Here is a 13464-nt window from a genome sequence, read left to right as displayed (position 1 = left end):
TAATTTCTGCTATTTCTGCGAATGAGAGTAAAATCGCAAAAATTAGTACTCGCAAATAATTGGCCACCCTCTTGTTTAATGTATCCAGATCGACATTTCGCAAAAAATTATACCGCAAAATGTACAAAACTGTGCAAACAAATCTACCTGGGAAAATATGTCACCTTAAGGTATTCTTCTTTTCACTAAAAGTTCACAGAAAGTTCAACCTAATTATTGTAACCACCCACTCACTTTAATCATAAATGTGGATATACAACTATAGAGAATGTACCAACTACTCTTTATCATTGCTGGATGCTCATTGACTGGTATATACTGTAAGATCCATTTCAGTTGATGTATTTCATTGTGTGCATGTTCTCACAGTTCAGGCCACTCCAGGACTAGTGCTGCCAGTAGAGAGAACCACTGGACTAGGTTGTATACCAGAGGGAAGCACTGTCAGTTACGAGTGCACTGTCAGTGATACATCAAATCCTCTTATTGCCTCTACAGTGTGGCAAGGGAGTGCATTTACCTGTTCCTTGTCAGAGATAAACTTACGTCATTCTTCATTTGAACCTAATGGAGTGAGCGGCTTTTGTGGTGACCTGTCTGCCATGAGTGTTGGGGTCAATGGAAATGAGTACACCTCAAGACTGACTTTGACAGCAACAACGGAGTTGAATGGAATGACTATTAATTGTACTCTAAGTTCAGTAGTAGACTTTGGAAGTGATACAGTAAAAATCGGAGGTGAGTATTTTCGTATACTACTTATTATACTCCAATACCTATCCCCTCAGCCTCTTCCTCTCCCCCTCAAGACGCCATAGTGGATATTACTTCCACCTCATCCCTAACTGTTAGTTGGACCCCACCCTTTAATGCCAGCAATGTGGGAGGATACATGTTCACAGTGACTGGAGAGGATTGTGGATGTGAGAGTATTATCAGTCCTAGTACTACCAGTGTGAGCTGTTCTGGATGGACGGCCAATGGTCAGACCTGCTCTTTTGAAGTGAGGACCATCTCTCAAGATTGTGGATTCACCAGTTTGATTCCTATTACTACAATTGTGACATTGGCTGGTCAGTAATTTTGCACGTGATAGAAATAGTTACGTTAAGAATTGTTCTCGATCTCCAGTTCCTGCATCCACTAGTGGCCTCAATGTGTCACCAGTGTATCACTTGAATGGGAGTGTCCAATACATTGATGTGGCATTCATGGGTGTGGTAAGTTATTTCAACTGTACCAAACTTTGTTATAGCATGGTTCTATGTTTCAGAATGCAATAATTATCGGTGGTGGCATCTCAGATACAATCAGCTACACAGTAATGATTGGATCCCTGTCTTTCACTGGAGCTCAATGTAACACTACATGTACCCTCAAAGTGCCTGGCTCTCAGCTCACAGAGGATGGACTGCTCATTGTCAATGTGGTAGCTTCTAATGCTGTAGGCAGCGGAGACCCTGTTACCTTCCCAATGCCAGGTATACATTGATTGTACATAGATGCAACTTATGTGGCTCAAACAATTAATTTGTGTAGTTCCTACCAACTTGCTTGGTCAGGTGATTGTCAACGTAACAATTAATGTGGCCGACCGTGTTGTCTCTTGTCAACTACTGAACTCATTTCCTGAAACCACCCTATTTGTCTTCTTGATCATTTATGGCCCCTCCCCAAACAATTGTGAGATGTACATAACCAGCTCCATGATTGGAGTGGCTCGTCCTGGAAACACTATAACACTAAATCTAATAGAAGACGTCACCTCAGGAACAGTATACTGCTACACTGTGTCAGTGAGCTATAGATCAGATGCTCTAATCATTGATGGAACATTTAGATCAAGTGAGTGCCACATATTACATGCAGTCAATATACAATAATACGTACATAATATACCTGCATGTCCATTGTAAGTCTGTTATCATGCCATATACGTAAAGACAGGTGTAGTTGATTGTTCACTATTGCCACTAATGTGTTCATATGCTAAATTGCCAGCGGTTTTTGGATCACTAGGTAAACTGTCAGGATCTTTGTACACTGCACACTGGCTTTCCTGACGAGTCTTTTTCTTACGGCGGTAGCTAAAGAAACAGCCAATACCAAAAACAACAGTGAACAGAGCTCCAAGGACGACAATAACAACAATCACGATGACAGCAACAAGCCATGCGACTGGAACTACAGAAGAGAGATTGGGTCAAAGAACTATGCATATACCGACACATATTTTACATACTTCTTTATCAATAAAAAAAATTTGCTAGAACAGTACTATGTGACTCAGTCTATCGACAAAGATGAATGATTATAATAGTAACCATTTAAAACACACGTTAGCTCACAAGCTATGGCCATGCATCTGTGCTGATCTCCACTCCAGGTGCCATCAGTCGTACAGATCCTAGTACTAGAGCCAATATCTGGTTCATACCCACTATCACAAGTTAGCACTGCCATTGAGCCAGGAGTAACTCCATCATATATAACTCTACCATTTGGTATGGTAACTGTTTCTTCACTGTTGGGATTGGATCTTAACTCCTCAGGATTGCACACTGTATAAGAAGAGTTGGAGGATGAACAAGAATTAAAGGGGCCACTATACGAAGAAGTAGAGGACATTAAACCACAACCTCACACTCAGGGGAACCTAGCTTATGGACATGTACAGTTCCAACAGTGAGTCTGTCGTATAGGTAATTCTTATTGTCAGTTCGCAAATTACTTTAATAGATGGCCCTCCTATAATAATTTTATGTACATAATATCAGCTTTTATACACAATGCAGTGACTTTGTATGTTGCAACACATGCTTCATGTTATTTTTCATGGACATCTTTTATCTTTTGATAATATTCGGGTGGTTTTCAAATTGCTTTATTTATATACACGATTATATGAAAATCTTTACTCAGCACATATAATTATACTGGTAAGATATTCAGACCTGCTGATATAGGTTTGCTAAGAATCGGAGCCTTTACTGTAGTATTTTATCCAAACCTGATTGGCTGCATGTGAGCTTGATTTCTGTGTATAACTAGCCAAAACTCTGTCAGGGTAAATCCGAGAGCCTATAAAAATCTGGTTAGGAAACTACCGGTATTGTGTACCCTTTCAATGCTTCTATCAGACAAGTATAAGCAATACAATGTACATGTAATTACCTTGTCTGTCTGTACATGTACATGCATGATAATATCTGTATCTTGCAAGGTGCGCGGGGGTGGCCACGGGTATAGTAGTCCGTTAGTCTGTTTGTTTGTCTGTCTGTTTGTAATTTGTGAGCCTGCTCACCTGCATGGGGATGCCAGAGATTTACAGCATGGATAGCCTTCACACATAGTGGCAGATTTCGATATTAATGCTTTGTTGTCGTATAAAAGCGAGCAAAAGCTAAGAAGCTTGAACTTGCAGGTACATGTAGTAGTATTATACTGACAGCCCCTCCTCTTTTTCATTTTACCATAACATTTTTGTCCGGATTTACGATGTTTCGGACTAAAGGGGTCCAGATTAGCGAGGGTCTACTGTATAGCTATATAGCGCTGTATCTTTGAAATTGATCATGTTTTTTTAAGAGAGCTCCATGCAGATGAGTGGGCAGAGAAAGAAAAACACAGTGAGCATTATGGCCTTTTTTATAATTATGCTCTAAGATGTCTGCATGTGTATCGTACTACCTCCTCTTTAGGCAAACTACTGCAATACCATGAGGTCTATGCCCACAACTTCCAGCTCCACCCACCGACACGCATGTTGTTTCATCTGCTGACCTCTCGCAGGGTGATTTTGGACTGACCTCTCACACGGCCAACTCAGTAGTCTCGTTTCGGTAAATTAATTAACTACACCATACTACTCATTTACCACCAGTCACATTCTGTTCTAGCAATTATTGGCATGCATGGTCTTTGTATAAATAAGTGACTCAATTATTAATCTCTCTTCTGTACTTCCTGATGCCAGTGGTAAGAAATCCACTGAAATGAAGGGGCTAATATAATTATGAAGAAGCAGAGGACATTAATTAAACCAGACCCCCACACTCGGGAACCTCGCTTATGGACACGTACAGTTCAGTTAGTTTCAAACAGTGAGTCTGTCTTTTAGGTTTCTTTTAAGCCTTTTAAGTGTCAAATTGACTCAGGCCTTCTTACAATGTGGATGGTGCATGTGCTTACACTTAATAAGTTTATGTGCAACGAAAGTTATATCTGCTTTAAGATTATTGTTACTCACTATTAAAAAGAGTTTGTTATTAAGTGATTCCTTGTATAGAGCTATGGAATAATTACTGCAATCGATTACATACTTTTTACCTGGCCATATACCTAAAGTACAGAGCAAATGCCAAGCAAGGTGTAAGTTTATAATGCAAACGCTCTAGTTTGTATGTCCTATTGAAGTGAGCCTCACGTCAGCTCTTAATCAGGTAATAAAATAATAGCGAAAGCTCAGAATCATGCATTGTACGTGATTGTACACTTGAAATAAATCCTATGTAATAATTATGGTGTTTAACTAACATCTTGAAGTGGTGAAGTTTGTTCACCCGCTTAACCCACTTGCTGCACACTGCACTGTTTGTTTATTCTCACCCGGTGAACAAACAGTGGCCGATGGTATCTTGTACTAGCCCTCCTAATAGTGCATTAGACACAGCCATTATTATATTCTGCATCGAAATCAATTGTTGTATCTGTGGAAAAACTCTTGTACTACAAATAATACATGTATGCATATAATTATAGTCCTATCATTCAACGTATACAGTTAACATATACAGTATTCTCTCTTGGGACATCTGTTAACTTTGCCGTGGCAATGCATAACGTTATTTTATTTTATTTCCGTTCACACCCCTACAGTTGCGGCGATGTTGCCTAGTCATCATACAGGCTTGAACGAACGCATGAGCACAATGGACAGTGGCTTTGGAGCGTCTCCTTTGGACCTGTCCAAACAGCCGCTCAACATGGAGAACATCGAGTGAGTGGGCGGGCACAGAGGGGGCCTGTAGCATGGTTTGTAGTACAGTAGAACCTCTATTATCTGGCCCTCCATTATCCGGAACCTCGATTATCCGGCTTGGAAGTTTGTTTTTATAAATGGGTATGTCCCTGAAATGCGCATGCGCATTACAGCTGTTACTATGAATACATGTCTGCTTATCTTCTGCGCATGCGCAGAAACCATGTGACACTGCTGTTTATCAATAAAGTGGGTAGATCAAGGCGTGGTTTATCTATTCGATTATCCGGTTATCCGGCCTGTCTTTGGAACCAAGGTGTCCGGATAATCGAGGTTCTACTGTACTGACTGAAATTGATAATTTTGTTCCATGCAGGTTTCTTCGTCTTGTGGTCAATGATCATAAATGTACATGTGTGCGTGGAATTGTATAGTTAAAATGCTCAGCTGGCTCGTATCTGTAGTCGTTCCAAACTCATTATGAGAATCCATGGTTACTAAGTTGGCATTTCAATGACTGCTAGAACAGCTGTTAAAACAATTGCTCAATGGTGAAATTGAAGTACGTTTGTTTATCAATATTTTAGTGTGCATGCAAAAAATACAAGCTGATACAACATCTTGTATTATTATACATTTCATATGGATACATGCATGTCTACATGTGGTATTGTATAATTACAATGTACATGTAGCTATAATTATACGATGACTTGCGCTATTTCTACAATTGCTGATTAAATTACATGTTGAACGTAACCTAACCCCATCCACCCCCACACACACATGCCCGCAGTTGGTATCACTTCAACATCAGCCGCCATGTTGCTGAGAGTATCCTTATATCCACCAGTGAGGATGGTAGCTATCTTCTGAGGGACAGCACCTCTAACCCAGGGGAGTACACTCTCTCTGTCAGGTGAGGGAGGCTAATGCCATAAATACGGCACTATCATAGAATGTCCTTGATCTTGATCTAAGCGTACCTGGTGATTATAGTGCCTGTATGTGCTACAGCTAGCGTAATACTGAAAAAGATATTAACCACCCCCTTTTAGAATATGTAAGGCTATTATGCAGCCATACATGTATTATGTAACGTATTAATTTGCTTGATTCGTGATTTTGGCCCAATGTAAAAGTCTCCCTTTAAGATTTCAAAACACTCTGACTTACATATAACGTAAGTGCAGTAGCTACTACATGAATCCACTATACGCACAACCTCCCTCCATGCACCCTTACCCTCCCACAGGGCCAATTAAGCACACGGTGAAGCACTTCCCGTGAGGTGGGATGGAAATGAGTTCTGTTTCGGGTTCGGAAGGTTTGCTGGTGTGCAACAGCTGAGGGAGTACTTTGCAAGCAAGCCAGTCATCGGAGGCCAGTCAGGTGGGTGGGTGGTCGTAGTAAATTGCGGCATGGCAACACACTTTAGTACAGTGAAACTACGGGATTATCCTTGAGCAGGTAAGAAGTGGTTGCACTTAAAGAGGTGGGCTAGCTGTCATACTCTGGAAAATTTCGACTTTTATTGCTTGCATGTACATGTAATTTATATCTTGTGCATTTTCCTCCTTTGTTACATCATAATTATATTTTATCCTTTCAGGAGTGCTGACGCTGCTCAAGTTCCCGTACCCTCGCTGTGTTGAGGAGCCAGAGACGTATGACCTCATTCGAGTACACGCCGAGTGGGGGGGCCAAGGAGGACAGCAGCAAGACCAAAGAGTGCTCTCCAATATTTGCTGTGAGTAAGATTGGAATCTGTAACACAGGCTAATTAAGCTTGACGTGAAGTCATAATTCATTTTCTCTTGTTTACCTGCAACAGACATACTGTGCGTTTAGTAATTATGATTAGCTAGGAGGGATCATTTTGATGTTGTATGTACGTATAAGTTATGGTTTGTCATTTATCTCTTCCACCCAAACCACCAAAAGATTGCTTCAAAAGAAGGCTATCTCACGAAATTAGGATACCACAGAAAGGTCAGTCTGCACTCTGCACGTACTGTATCAATCTTACTTGTGAATATTGCAGAGCTGGAAAGTCAGATGGTTTGTTCTCTTCAAGAATGAGCTCAGCTACTACAAAACTAGAGAAGTGAGTTAATTTATTACTTCCTATCACAGTAGTTTCTGTACATTGTATAATTTTGGTCAACTTTTGGCAGATAAAGTTTTCGCAGAATAGCAGACTTTTTGCATGCGGATGAATGTGATATTTAATTTGTGGGTATACATGTTTGCGGTACATGCTTAATCAGCAAAAACTGCGAACATTTTTATATCCTCGAAATACACCCGCGATACGGTACTCACATTACCATTCACTCAGGAAAAGAAGCCGATCAAAACCGTCAATCTTGAAGATGTTTTGGACGTAGTGGCGGACGAGGCGCTGGGGAAACAGAACTGCCTCAAAATGGTGACCAGAGACAGAACGTACTTCATGTTTGCCAGCTCAGCACAAGAAGCTGAGGAGTGGATCAGGATCATCAAGTGGGAATTGATACGTGGTGATGAGTGAGCATAACCTTGTTGCCGATTAAGACCATTATCTGTTCGCCACAAGTATAATGTTCCTACGTTCAGGTAAAATATATTGCAGACTGGCATAATTATTTGAAAGCCTGATGTTTGTGGTACTGAGTGCATGATTGCAGCATTCAGTGTAATTGTAGCATCTATATTGGTACCGTACAATGTGAAAGTTTAGCAATTTGTGATTTTACCAAGGATTCAATATTAAAGCTAAGAAGCAGACGGAACATCATGCATTGACATAGTAGCCACGCCTCAGAAGCCAAACCACCGTGAGTGCTGATGCCTCGGTAGAGCCGCCAAAGCATTTGCATTCCCTGGAGAATAGTGGGAAATGATCGACCATGATTTTTGATATGCCAAAGTTTATTAATTCCCTCGCGTAACAGTTTTGCAGCTTATTCCTCACTCTTCAGCCAATACCATAGTGTTCTAGTGAGAGCTAATTTAACTACATGTACTAAAGTAGCAACACTCCATTGACTGGTTGCTATACCACTATTCTAAAAAGGCTGAAATGGCATTCTATGTATATATAAAACGAAATATTATTTGCAAATACACCCTTTGACTAGAAGCTCTTACTTGCACTTCATTCATCATGAGCAGCTGTAGCTTTCTACACAGAGCGAGACACACACAAACACACTACGGTGCCGTATACCTCGCTGCGCATGTACACACCGAGGTATAAAAAGGTGGAATGTCTTATTCGCTGAATTGGATATAAATTAATAGGTAATCACAGCGTATATGGGTACATGAAGTAATTTGAAACGTTTGTACAATCTATGTTTGCTCCCTGCAGGATCATCCCAGAGGAACCGAGTACAAATAAATGTTTAGCAGCTGATAATAATTATTGTGACAGTCAGTTCTGCATGCATGTGTGTTGTGTGCTTTCTATACACTTTTTATCTTTGTAACAGATAAGTTTGTTTTTAACTCACCATTGAATATTTTTTGCACTTCTGTTTATAACCCCTCTGTATTAATTTCCCTTTTAATGTCATATATACCGGCCATTAATGTTTTCTGTGACATGCCTTATGAAACTGGCTAGCTGTTCTGAGAACATTAGTAGTCTAGTCTGGAATTGGGTAATTGGCATATTCTTCTTTTCACTAAAAGTTCACAGAAAGTTCAATATAATGTGTAGATCTACTGTCAAATGAAACCTAATTTTCACTCACTTCCATATGTAATTAATGTGTAAACAAACCCGCCCACTCCAGCAGCTAAATAAACTGCAAATAAACTGTTAATCATAGAATAGATATATATACAACTGTAGAGAATGTACAAACTACTCTTTATCATTGCTGGATGCTCATTGACTGGTATATACTGTAAGATCCATTTTTGTTGATGTATTTCATTGTGTGCATGTTCTCAGTCCAGGCCACTCCAGGATTGGTGCTGCCAGTAGAGAGAACCACTGGACTGGGTTGTATACCAGAGGGCAGGACTGTCAGCTATGAGTGTACTGTCAGTGATACATCAAATCCTACTATTGGGTCAACATTGTGGCATGGGAGTGCATTTACCTGTACCTCGTCGGGTATAAGCTTTTTTCATTCTACTTTTAATCCTAATGGAATTAGTCGCTTTTGTGGTGACCTGTCTGCCATGAGTGTTGAGGTTAGTGAAAATGAGTACACCTCACAACTGACTTTGACAGCAACAACGGAGTTGAATGGAATGACTATTAATTGTACTCTGAGTTCAGTAGTATAGACTTTGGAAGTGATACTGTAAAAATCGGAGGTGAGTATTTTCACTTTTTCAAGTACTAACTGTACTCCAATCGCTATTCTCTTAGCCTCTCCCTCTTCCCCTCAAAGTGCCATGGTGGCCATCACTTCCACCTCATCCCTCACTGTTAGTTGGACCTCACCCTTTGATGCCAGCAATGTGGGGGGCTACATGTTCACAGTGACTGGAGAGGACTGTGGGCGCTGTGAGAGCACTACTGTCAGTGCTGACACTACCAGTGTGATCTGTTTTGGTTGGACGGCCAGTAGTCAGACCTGCGTCTTTGACTTGAGGACCGTCTCTCAAGACTGTGGGTTTATCAGTGATACTGCTGCAATGGCATCTGTTGTTCTGTCTGGTAAGTAAAAACAAATACAATTATTACAACATCACATCCTTCTCAGTTCCATCATCTTCATTCCAACTCTCTTTGGGGAACTTGCAATCAACATGTTCAATTGAAAGTACTAATGCTGTTCTTAGTTGGGTGGTGAGTGCATGGGCTTCGCTGAAGCTATATTTTTTCTTCGTGTACTTGTGTATGTTGTAACAGGCTCCATCTGTGATATCTGGCTACCCTCCAGTTTTAATGTATCACGTGACTGTCAACAATGGAACTATAATGTCCACCACTGGAACTGAAACAAACATCACCATTCCCGGCTCCACCTTCCCAAGTGCTGGAGTCTACTCGTTCAGTTTGAGAGCTGTCAACGTTTTAGGAGAAAGTAATCGACTGATAGCTGATTTGGATGGTATGATAAGTGTTTGCAAGAATTATTAGTACACATTTCCACTTAAATAGGCGTTCTGTCCAACCTACGTCGATCACAACCACAATAATGTCATGTTTGTTGTATACACTGTAAAATCGTCATTAGACTGATGTTATTCATGGCCTTTCCTATGTAGTTTAAGGTAGCTAAACGTAGTTAATGAAGGAGCGGCCTTACCTCGAGGTAAGGGGCACACAGACATACGGGTGTGCCCCTTCATGCTAGGCTATCGCGCATACCAAAACCCTACATGTGTTCATAGATCTCTTAGTGTTTGGCTTGTGCAAAGTTGTTTATTATGTTGTTGCCTGCAGTTGCTCTGACGAGTGTATCAAGTTCTTATTCAGTTACAATGACAAGTGTTACTCTAACATTCTCTCTGAGTAACACCGGTTGTGTTGGACCATCTGTTAGCATCATCGTTTACTACCAAGAATGTACTGACCAAGTCAACTGCCAGTGTCCACAAGATAATAGCTTTTCCACTAAAGAACAGTCAATGTCTATTACCTCGACATCGTTCACAATTGTAAACAATCTCCGTGCTAGTTTCATTTATTGCTATCGCTCTGAAGTGGTAAATGCTGGCATCATCATCGGCTTTGAAAATGGTCGGATGTTCACCACCGCACCTCCTGTCCCTCCCTCTATGCTTGCTAGTGCCAGATTAGTTAGCAGCAACCCTCCAACTTACCAGTGTGTGAACTCTGCCGAGGGATTCAACGGTGGATCGTCACATATTGTTGCATCGTACGATCCAACGATTGGAACTTATTCTGTCCCAGCCTGTTCAAGTGAGTGAAATTAATCTATTATAATTAGTGCCATTTTAACTATTTCAGTATTCGTTTGGCTGGTTACCGTAATCATAATTATTGTTGTTGTCGTCCTTGGAGCTCTGTTTACTGTTGGGTTGGGTGTTGGCTGTTTTTTTGGTTATCGCCGTAAGAAATTGACTTCTCAGGAAAGCCAGTGTGCAGTGTACGAAGATCCTGACAGTTTACCTAGTGATCCAAAAACAGCTGGCAATTTAGCATATGAACATGTTGGTGGCAGTAGTAAGAAATCAACTAAAATGAAGGGGCCAATATACGAAGAAGCGGAGGACATTAAACCAGACCCCCACACCCAGGGGAATCTCGCTTATGGACATGTACAGCAGTTCAGTTAGTTAAGTTCAAACAGTGAGTCTGTCGTATATGTCAGTTCGCAAATTACTCAATAGATGTAATAATTATGCACAATATCAGCTTTATACTTGTATATCTGTGACGTTTTTAAGAATTTCATGCATATCATTATTTTTTCACAATATTCGGTTGACTTCTCCAAGTTGCTTTTGTATAGCATTTCATACACGATTATTATGACGATCTTTACTAAGCACGCGTGCATCTACACAGACATTTAGATCTTCAGCCATAATATAGTTTTGCTGCTGAATCAGTAAGAATGCAAGCCTTTATTGTAGTATTTTCTTCAAATCTGATTAGCTGCACGTGAGCTTGATTTCTGTGTGATGTGTGGCTAACTAGCTAGCCAAAACTCAGTCAGGGTAAATGATCCGGCAGCCTGCCTATAATATACAGAAGCTGGTTAGGAAACCCATATATCCCCTACTCTATACCCCACTCATGGAAGCAGTACAGGAACTCCACCCATGTGAGGACATTGCATAAGACTGTCAAAGTTTAATATACACCCCCCTTTGAAGGGGACATGACCCAATGGAAAAACTTTTGGGATTTCTATGTACAGCTCTGCATGCTATGTGGTAACAGCAACAAATTGTTATTATAGTGAGCAATGTCTTATTGGTGAAAACACCAACCTTTGTGTTTAAGGTCTGGAGCTCTGGTACAACACTAGTGGATAATAATTATAGCTTATCTAACATAATTATGCATAACATATTTTACATAATTACGCTGTTTCGTACTCAATTATCTCTACTTTAGGGTTAGCGATGGAACTCAAGCAAATGTGCATGTCACGCATAAACCAATAATTTTCTTTACTTCGAGAGATAATTGATGTTGCATACATTTTTTTACGATCACCCCCGTTTTCATCTAAACATTTTTTTATTTGTAGCTTATTGTCAGCACAATTTCTTAGAAATGTTCCACTATTATGCTCACAAATTTGTGGCATTCTACTCTAACTTAGAAGGCACAGATACTGAAATAATTTACACTGAAAGTTAGTAGTATGAGTCACACATTTCAGGAACGACACACACGTAGAGCCAAGTTGTGTACGTAGTTCAAGTACATCATAATTTGTAATTTTGTCAAATTAACGCCCATTCGATCTTCCACCCAAACCACCAACAGATAGCTTCAAAAGAAGGCTATCTCACTAAGTTAGGATACCACAGATCGAAAAGTTAGTCTGCACATCTGGAGTTTCCCATCATAAATTATGGTGTGTGTTTAGCTAGATTGTGTGTTTAGCTAGATACATGTAAAACATCTGTTCAGCGGTCGAATCCATTATGTGAATCAAAGTACATACTAGATTAATTAGAAGCACCCTTTCCTTTTGGAGAAAGAGACTGGCCAGCTGCAGTGTTGAGAGTTGTCCGGTGGATATACAAGCCACAAAATACGTAATGCGTGCGTGATGTTACTTTTAGCCTCAAAAACAGACCGCCAGTGATTATGTCTCGAGGCTTATAAATATTATGTGCAGCGCGTGGGCAAGCATGTGACATTAGCATTTTGTGGGAGCATGAGATTCTTCACGCATGCACTGGTACAACTCTCATGCACGGCAGCTTAATTGCCACTCCCTTTCCCTAAACTGAAAGGGAGTCGTTTCCGGTCTAAGTACATACTGCTCTACATACTGCTCTACCCCGGGCGTTAAGCTTCATCGTACAGTGGCAAACACATATTTTTGTGTCCACACACACATGTACACACAGGGTAATTATTAACCCGTGTAATTATTATACATTGTAGTAAAATTAATAGTGTAAGCCTCTACATGCAGAGGCTTACCGGTAAGCAGCTGCCAAATCTCTCAACGGTCGATAGAGCTTTGCGACCAGGAGAAGTTTGATGCAAACATGTCACATAAAAGTCATTCCCTTTGTAATTTGCTTCACTTTCGCAAACAACAACTTTGCACTTTTACAATAACTGTTAAACAATCTGAAACAAACATTGGTGAAGAATGACCAATAATTTATTTATTTAATGAATTACTCCATTTAGTAGGCATGCATGCAACAGCTTGCGAACAAAACGGTGGAGTAGTGTACAGTATACATAGTATATCCCCGGTCTGTGGCTTTAGTTTTGCTCGCAAGTAGGCCGGGTTGATATATATATTGTCATGCAGTTGTACGCCCTCTCTCTTTTTGTACGCCCTTGGTAATTGTGCATACATGCAGATTAT

The 13464-nt window shown here is 40.4% G+C and overlaps 2 protein-coding genes and 1 pseudogene across 5 annotated transcripts; all 3 read left to right on the top strand.

Annotated features, from left to right (window-relative positions):
* The first annotated feature begins 198 nt into the window (after positions 1 to 198).
* LOC135341373 (uncharacterized) lies at positions 199 to 2242 on the top strand. The gene is made up of 7 exons (XM_064537906.1): positions 199 to 311; positions 370 to 738; positions 789 to 1073; positions 1132 to 1220; positions 1274 to 1481; positions 1540 to 1845; positions 2020 to 2242. Exons 1-7 carry the CDS (start codon positions 269 to 271, stop codon positions 2061 to 2063), a joined length of 1344 nt encoding a protein of 447 aa, XP_064393976.1. The 5' UTR covers positions 199 to 268; the 3' UTR covers positions 2064 to 2242.
* Positions 2243 to 3484: 1242 nt separating this feature from the next.
* LOC135352479 (dual adapter for phosphotyrosine and 3-phosphotyrosine and 3-phosphoinositide-like) lies at positions 3485 to 8540 on the top strand (annotated as a pseudogene).
* Positions 8541 to 8722: 182 nt separating this feature from the next.
* Positions 8723 to 11451, top strand: LOC135341347 (uncharacterized). Of its 4 annotated transcripts, none has more exons than XM_064537886.1 (7): positions 8723 to 8868; positions 8925 to 9295; positions 9373 to 9641; positions 9688 to 9773; positions 9837 to 10038; positions 10374 to 10853; positions 10902 to 11451. In XM_064537886.1, exons 3-7 carry the CDS (start codon positions 9377 to 9379, stop codon positions 11228 to 11230), a joined length of 1362 nt encoding a protein of 453 aa, XP_064393956.1. In that variant the 5' UTR covers positions 8723 to 8868; positions 8925 to 9295; positions 9373 to 9376; the 3' UTR covers positions 11231 to 11451. The 4 variants fall into 4 exon arrangements, with proteins under 4 accessions (XP_064393956.1, XP_064393941.1, XP_064393965.1 ...); XM_064537871.1 differs by having other exon boundaries at positions 9351 to 9641; XM_064537895.1 differs by having other exon boundaries at positions 9351 to 9641; positions 11024 to 11165.
* The last annotated feature ends 2013 nt before the right edge of the window (positions 11452 to 13464 follow it).

Source organism: Halichondria panicea, chromosome 1 (genome assembly GCF_963675165.1).
Source record: "Halichondria panicea chromosome 1, odHalPani1.1, whole genome shotgun sequence".
Taxonomy (NCBI): Eukaryota; Metazoa; Porifera; class Demospongiae; order Suberitida; family Halichondriidae; genus Halichondria; species Halichondria panicea.
The sequence above is the reverse complement of the archived record's forward strand: the minus strand, read 5'-3'. Positions and strand labels throughout refer to the sequence as shown.